A 7,745-nucleotide genomic window follows, 5' to 3' on the forward strand; every position below is an offset into this window, starting at 1 on the left:
TTTGAAAAGCGCTCTGGTAGCCCATTTAAAAAATTATATTTTACAAACACACGCGTTTTGTTTCAGATCCAAAACACGCGAACCTTCTTCTTCCTTTCGTTGCTCCGTCTTCAAACTCCCTCCCTCCAGCAACCGTCTCCTCTCCGTCGTGACTCCCTCACTGCCGCCGTCCTCACTCCCTCTCCAGCCTTCAACCGACTCCGCCGCCGCCTTCCTCACTCCATCTCCAGCCTTCAACCGTCTCTTCTCTGTTCAGGTTAGGGTTTAACCAGTAAGCGCTTCTCTCTCTCACTCTCTCTAGATTTTCTTTCTCTCTCCGAAACTTGATCCAATTTTCCTCCATATTCGTCTTCTCTCATATCTGTATTGAACCGCAACAATGAAACTGCAATATTCATTACAGTTTTTCAGGATCTACGTTTTTCATGTTTATACTTTTGATTTTCGTGCTTTTTGGTTTTGGTGATGAAATTGAAGTTCTGATTCGTTTGATCTGTGTTTTTCTGGTTCGTTAGGGTTTATTTGAATGGGGAGAGGAAATATCGTGATAAGGATGATTGATAATTCTATGAGTAGGCAAGTTACGTTTTCGAAGCGGAGAAACAGTTTGTTGAAGAAGGCGAAGCAGCTTGGAATTTTGTGTGATGTTGATGTAGGAGTTATAATCTTCTCCAGCACTGTACAACTCTATGATTTTTCAGGAATCCAGTTGGTCCAAAGATGCAAGTTAATGGTAGAGGGTATGCGAGAATGATAGACCTACAAGGGCTCCATAGGCCACCCTACGAAAGCGCTTTTTCCAGGAAAGCGCTCTTATAGGGGGGTCTACCAGAGCGCTTTTTTCAGAAAAGCGCTCTTATAGGGGGGTCTACCAGAGCGCTTTCAAAAGCGCTTTTGTTACCTACGCCAACGCTGGCTTTCACAGCGCTTTTAAAGCCCAAAAAAAGCGCTTTTCGAGGTACACCGAGAAAGCACATAAAAGATCACTGGCTAGATCTCTCTAACCAAAGACCCGGAAAAACGAAACCAATTTTCACTAAGCAACATTAACACTCTCAGAGGAGAACAAAAAGACTCAAACTATTATTAGCACATATGGCAGTTAAGGTTCTCGAGACAGACTAAAAAAGCACAAATATACAGATATGTAGGTTATTGTAAATTTTCCACCTCCTGATGATAAGTGTGTAACATTTGTATAATGTAATAATAAGAAGAAAAAAAGCATAACTTAGAATAGCTTTTAAAATTTAATTAGATGATAAAGTATTCAAACAATTAAAATAAAATAATTCTAGAAGGTTCTCTACCTCAATGTACACCAACCTAAACACATTAATAATGAATCACTGCACCCAACCATATCTTTTATGGTGATGTCAATTAAAGTGTCTACTATTTTAATAAATAAAGCACTCAATACATGTAAAAAACAGTAACAGGTCAACTGCAATGATGTATGATATAAGAATGCAATTACTTTTTTATTTTTTCAAATGCATTGATTAGCTACATTGATGTAACAATGTTATGATGTAGAAGGAGTAATCATAAAGTTGATTTATCATGGATGAGAGTAACTTAGCAAAAGGTCTTATCAATTTAGTTTTTATTTATTAAATATCTAAAAATAAATATTAATAAATCTTTACTTTTTTATTTATTTTTGTTTATAATTTTCTACTTATTTAATATTATAGATTTGTTTATCTAACTACAATAAATATTAAATTAAATACATTATTTTAACTAGGTAAATAAAATTGAACAAATAAATATTTACATACATAAATATACAGTCAAAATTTGGGTACCATGATTTTCTCTTCAATTATTACAAACTTGAGGATACTATACACTTTATTAATTATTTAGATTTATTAATTGCAATTTACTAAGGACAGTCTAGCTACCAAAAATATGAAATAAAATTATTTATTTCATCCAAAATATATGTTTGTCCAATAAAATAATATACTAGAACAAGCTCCTTCCCCTATATATAGACCACCTTAGAAGGAGGACATCACTTCTCTCTTTCCATCTTTGCACTATATATACACTATCTCAAAAGGAGGAGAACACTTCTATCTTTGCATGAAAATTATACTTCTACAAAAGTGGAATTCAAAAAATGAATTATTTAAGTTCTTTATTTACTTCACTTGTTCTTTTTATTGTGTTACTCTATGTGGTGAAAGGCAAACCACTAGTTCCTGCATTATTCATTTTCGGAGACTCTCTTGTTGATGTTGGCAATAACAATAATTTACCTACTGCTATTAAAGCAAACTTCCTTCCATATGGAAGGGATTTTGTAAATCACTATCCAAGTGGAAGATTCTCCAATGGAAAGCTTACAATAGATTTTGCATGTATTTTACTTTCCTTAATTAGTAAAATAGTTGATGAATTTTCTTAATACTTACTGGATGAAATTACTTAATTACTTTTCTTCTTCTTTTTGCCTCTATTTAACCTATATTAATTTTTTTATTGCAGCCGAACTCTTTGGATTTAACTCTTACACCCCAGCTTACCTAAATTTAATTACCAAAGGGGACGACAACCTTTTGAATGGTGCCAACTTTGCCTCTTCTGCTACTGGTTACCACTACTCCACAGTTGCACAATATGTAAATAAATAAATTATTTCTCACTTTTTTCTTTACATTATGTGACATGACATGAATATATTAATTGACTAGTAACTTTGTGTGTGTTTTATGGGTGTAGAATGCCCTTTCATTAAGCAAACAACTAGAATTCTACAAGGATTACCAGAAGGAATTGGAGAAAATAGTTGGTCAGTCAAATGCATCATCAATTATATCTGGTTCAGTATATTTTGTTGTTGCTGGGAGTGGTGATTTTGTACAAAATTATTTCATAAGTCCAATCCTCCGCACTATTTATACACCTGATCAATTCTCAGACATTCTTATACAATGTTATTTCAAATTCATTCAGGTAAACTGCTCTCTCTACATAGATATGTTGTATAAATATTAATTTTTTAAAGAGAATCTCTCATGTTCATTTTAACTTATCTCCAAAAGCATATATGAAAATTTTATTTTTATTTTTTAATTAATAAAAATTTTTGATTGGTTGTTTATAAAAGCACATGTTAGGTTTGTTTCTAAGCAAATATTTTTCTTTTATCTATTGAGAGGTAAAAAGGAGTTGTTTTAAATTTGAATAAACAACACTGATGCAACCTTTGAATTTAAATATAATGTGTATTAAATAGCATATTTCTATTTAACAATAAAGATTTGTTCAAATTATGCTAAATAACTCATAATAGTTAAAATTTGGGTCTAATCATCCTTTTTAATTTATCATTAAAAATTAAAATATGAAGAAAATAACATATTTCCCTTCTATTGAAATACATTTCTCAACAAACAATATATGAAACAAATATAAGTTCTACTTCCGTTGATTCAAAACTATTAAAAATATATAGAAAATAAAAATTTCTTTTTTGAAAAAATAATTTGTTTTTCATTTCTAATCTTGCATGGTATGTCCTTGACAGAATTTATATGCACTTGGAGCAAGGAAGATTGGTGTATCAACTTTACCTCCCGTAGGTTGCGTACCTATAATCATCACTCTTTTTGACTCTCAGAACAACCAATGTGTTGAAAAATTAAATAATATTGCCATTGAGTTTAATAAAAAACTTATCTTAACTTCTGAGAATTTGCTAAAAAAGCTTCCTGGCCTGAGATTGGTGTTGCTTGATATCTACACACCATTATATGAGCTTGTCACAAGACCTTCACATTATGGTAGGAAATTTAATTTTGTTAGGCCTAAAAGTCTATCTTATTTATGTCTTATGAACAAGAAAGTTTGATAATATATTTATTTTTGTGTGGAATTAATACACTTTCACAGGATTTTTTGAAGCAAGGAGGGCGTGTTGTGGGGCAGGTTGGCTAGAAGTTGGCCCATTGTGCAATTCATTTTCCATAGGAACTTGTGCTAATGCATCAGAATATGTATTTTGGGATAGTTTTCATGCCACACAAGCTACATACAAGTTTTTGATAGAGAGTTTAAATTCAAGTATCACCTCCCTTATATAATATTTGCTGTATGAATTTCTAAAATTTCTGATGAGCATAAATTGTTGGTTCAGGGTTCCTTCTCGGATAGCAATATTTCTTTCTATTTTCTCATAATGTGTTCATGTAAATAACTTGTTGATACTTAAAATCAACAATTTAAAAAATTATTTTAATTAATAAACTTGTTTAATTCTGCTTTCTATTTTTTTTTAATTATATTGTCACCACTAAAACTTTATTCATGCGACGTTTTAGAAAAATAAATAGTTTATAATTTATAATTGTTATTCTGATAGGCTTGACATAGCCATTTGTAATTAGAATTGGCTAGATAATTGAAACACAATCAATTACTCAACTTTGATCAAGAATCACTCGGACCATTATCCTATTCTTTCATCTTTGTGATAAATTAGTAGGATACTCGTGCATTCGCACGGATAATATAGTGTGGTACGCACGCTTTTGTTTTTAAAATGTAATAAAAATATAAAGATGAAAAACGAAATTGTTTTACTAAAAGAGTTAATTATTTTTAAAAGAAGAACAAAATTATTCTACATCAATAGTATATATTTCAATGTGGGTTAAATATGTTTTTGGTCCCTACAAAATTACCAATTTTGAATTTTAGTCCTTATAAAAAAAAGTCATATTTTAGTCCCTAGCAACCTGCCCTAAAAATAAAAGGTTTAGAGTCGCCACCTATTCTGAAGGGCGAATAGGAAACCCTACGCAGTATAAAGATTCGGGGTAAGTTATTATAATCAGGTCGAGGGAAGGTGTTAGGCACCCTCAACCCTTTCCTATGGCTTTGAATCTAAGGTAACAGTTTTATGGCTAAAATTATTAAGGCAAGGTTCATGCTATCAAGGATTAATAATTAAGGGAAATAAATCAGGAAAAAATGAGATTTAGAGGGAAGGGGACTCGCCTTGGTTATCCAAGTGCCTACGTACCTCCTTATGGAGGATCAGAGTCTACGTAGTTCGGGACAGGGTTGTACGCCTTAGAATTTGATATGAAGTGGTTTGAAGGTATTTTGAGTTACCTTATCGTAGTCTTTGAAATGCGAAATTCGCAAGGTATTTTGAATTACCTTATCGTCGTTTGAACATCGCAATATTGAAGAGATGAAATTTTGAGGGTTTTAAGTTTTGGGCGTACAACCCTGATTTGATTTGTACTATTAATCGCGATGATCAATAGGTTTGATCACCATAATTAACAGATTAATAAAAGCATTGCTAATTATTCTAATTGATTGATTCGATTATCACCGTTAGCAAATTGATGTGTTTTAATTATTTTAATTTTATCGTTTACACCCCCATAATCGATAGATTCGATTACAAATAATAACGAATTGATAAAGGAATGCTAATCATCGTAACCAATAGATTTGGTTAAAACCATTTAGCAAAATAAATGTTATTTTAATTTAATTAATGATTAATTAAATAATTGATTATTACCCACCGCGATTAATTGATTTAATCGAAGCGAATAAAATTCTAAGATTGTTTGGATAAAACCTAAATTGGTTAGAAAACCCTAATCTTAATACTTTGGCCAAAGGCCAGTGGGATTGGGCAAACCCTAATGCATTGATAACAATCTCCTAGGTTTTTTTTATGATTTATAATAATTAAAGATTAATTAAATTAATTAAGTCGAATAATTGACATAATCAAATAATCGGGATGATCCTAAATAATTCTAAACCCTAATCATTAATCCTAACCCTAATTTAAATCATAATCAATTAAATAAACTAATTAAATTAAATAATTAATATCTTAATCTAAATAATTAATTAATAAAACAAATGAATAAATAAAATAAAAATTATATAGAACCTGGGCTGCAATCCTGTGCTGTGAAGCCCTGAGGGAGTGTGGTGTATCCGCACCTTCTTAACCTTTAGATCTTGATCGTAGTAAATCCAAGGGCTATAGGCTGAGGGTGTATTGTGAGCTTGACGAGCACGCGCGCGCTGGATTCATAAGTTGATCATAAGAAAACAAGTTTAAGAAAATAATGAAAACAATGGCATGACCTGGGGATCGAGCCCAGGTCTTCTGAATTGCAAACCATGCGCCAATGCCAACTGCGCTGTATCTCCACGTTGAATAAAACATAAGCACAATATTATATGTATAAAATGCAAACGCTTTAAAGAAATTAAAAAAATATTTCGCGCCCAGCCTCGTCTTCTTCGTGGAGATATTTCTGAAACAAATGGTAACACCTTTGGCTACGGTTTTCCACCGTTGCCATAGCCCTGTGTAGCGGGGAAAAATCTAATATCGAAGCCATGGGATTGACTCGAATCAATATTCCGTTTGAAACCGCCACCGCGCTTTATTTTTTCAAAGGAAAAGGGAAAAGAACGAAAAACCCAAAGTTTTGTTTTTAAAACAAGAAAGAGATCTCAGGTACGGGTGTTGATTATATGAGGGGAAGGTTTAAAGCACCCCTCATATCCGTGGTACTCCACGGAAACCTTTTTGAAAATCTGTGTTGTGTGTGTGCTAAAAAAAAGGGTTTGTTTTATTTTTAAAATAAGCTCGGCAAAGCGTTAAGCTTTGGGCCTACATACCTCCTCGGTGCAATGGAGAAGTCAGAGCTAATGTAGTTCCGCTTTTTGGAAAAACATTTTTAAAACGAATAAACACTTTATCGTCGTTGGAGAGAAATACTCAGCCATTGATCTTGAGCATGAGAACAAACGAGTTCTTTGCATCGCTAATGAAAGAAGGGCTCCAACTCGGATAAAATCGACGAGTATGCCACTAGCTCTCTCACGCGGAAAAGATCTCATTATATCAATCAATTTCAAAAATCGTGGGGTATAACCACTCGTTTCGACAATTAACGGTGTCTAAACTTTTGAAGAAAAGCCACTAAGGGCGAATGATATTTTTGAGAAAAGGTTTTGAAAAAGGTTGCAAACATAAGAAGGTTTTTGAAAAAGGGAGAAGATTTTGAAAATTTAAGAAGGGGAGGAGATGAAGAGGCTATCCTATTGCGTAAAATAAAAGCTAAGGAAAGAAACGGTCTAACCGAAATAAGAAGCCAACACTTGACCTTATGAGTCAAGGTAGATTTCCCATCCTTTGGAATATCAATACTAAACCAACATTATCTCTTGGGGATCCAGATGAACTTATTGTCTTAGCACCACTTTTCATTAAGCACATTAAGATTCTGACGAAAATCGGGCAGAGTAATGGCTGTTTTCGGGTAAAATCCTTATCTCAATGCCTTGGAATTAATCATCAAGGGCTTTCAGGGAAATACCTGCACATACAAACAGACAACAATCCAATGCTAGACAGACAGAATAACGGCAGAGTAATAACAGAATAAGAGTCCAGAGGCACTAGGTCCATAAGTCCGAATCTCCAAAATGCTAGGGATAGTAACCAATAGTCCAAAGAGAGCCTTATGTGTTTTTTAGATTTTGGTTGTTTATTAGTGTTTTAGCATAAAAGTAAAGTATGGTCCAAGTGGACAAAAGGAAAATAGCGGAAGCATAAACATATGTCCAAGTGGACAAAGAGAAAATAGCGGAATTATAAACGTCCAAATGGACAAAGAGAAAATGGCGGAATGTAAATATGATGAAATGATAAAATAAAGCGATAAAGCGAGAAATAT

General features: G+C 32.9%; 1 protein-coding gene across 1 annotated transcript; it reads left to right on the forward strand.

The window, feature by feature from the left end:
* The first annotated feature begins 2,068 nt into the window (after positions 1 to 2,068).
* On the forward strand, positions 2,069 to 4,193 carry LOC131637880 (GDSL esterase/lipase At5g22810-like). The gene is made up of 5 exons (XM_058908445.1): positions 2,069 to 2,375; positions 2,503 to 2,636; positions 2,737 to 2,970; positions 3,545 to 3,800; positions 3,910 to 4,193. Exons 1-5 carry the CDS (start codon positions 2,135 to 2,137, stop codon positions 4,098 to 4,100), a joined length of 1,056 nt encoding a protein of 351 aa, XP_058764428.1. The 5' UTR covers positions 2,069 to 2,134; the 3' UTR covers positions 4,101 to 4,193.
* The last annotated feature ends 3,552 nt before the right edge of the window (positions 4,194 to 7,745 follow it).

Source organism: Vicia villosa, unplaced genomic scaffold, assembly GCF_029867415.1.
Source record: "Vicia villosa cultivar HV-30 ecotype Madison, WI unplaced genomic scaffold, Vvil1.0 ctg.002104F_1_1, whole genome shotgun sequence".
In the NCBI taxonomy this organism is placed as follows: domain Eukaryota; kingdom Viridiplantae; phylum Streptophyta; class Magnoliopsida; order Fabales; family Fabaceae; genus Vicia; species Vicia villosa.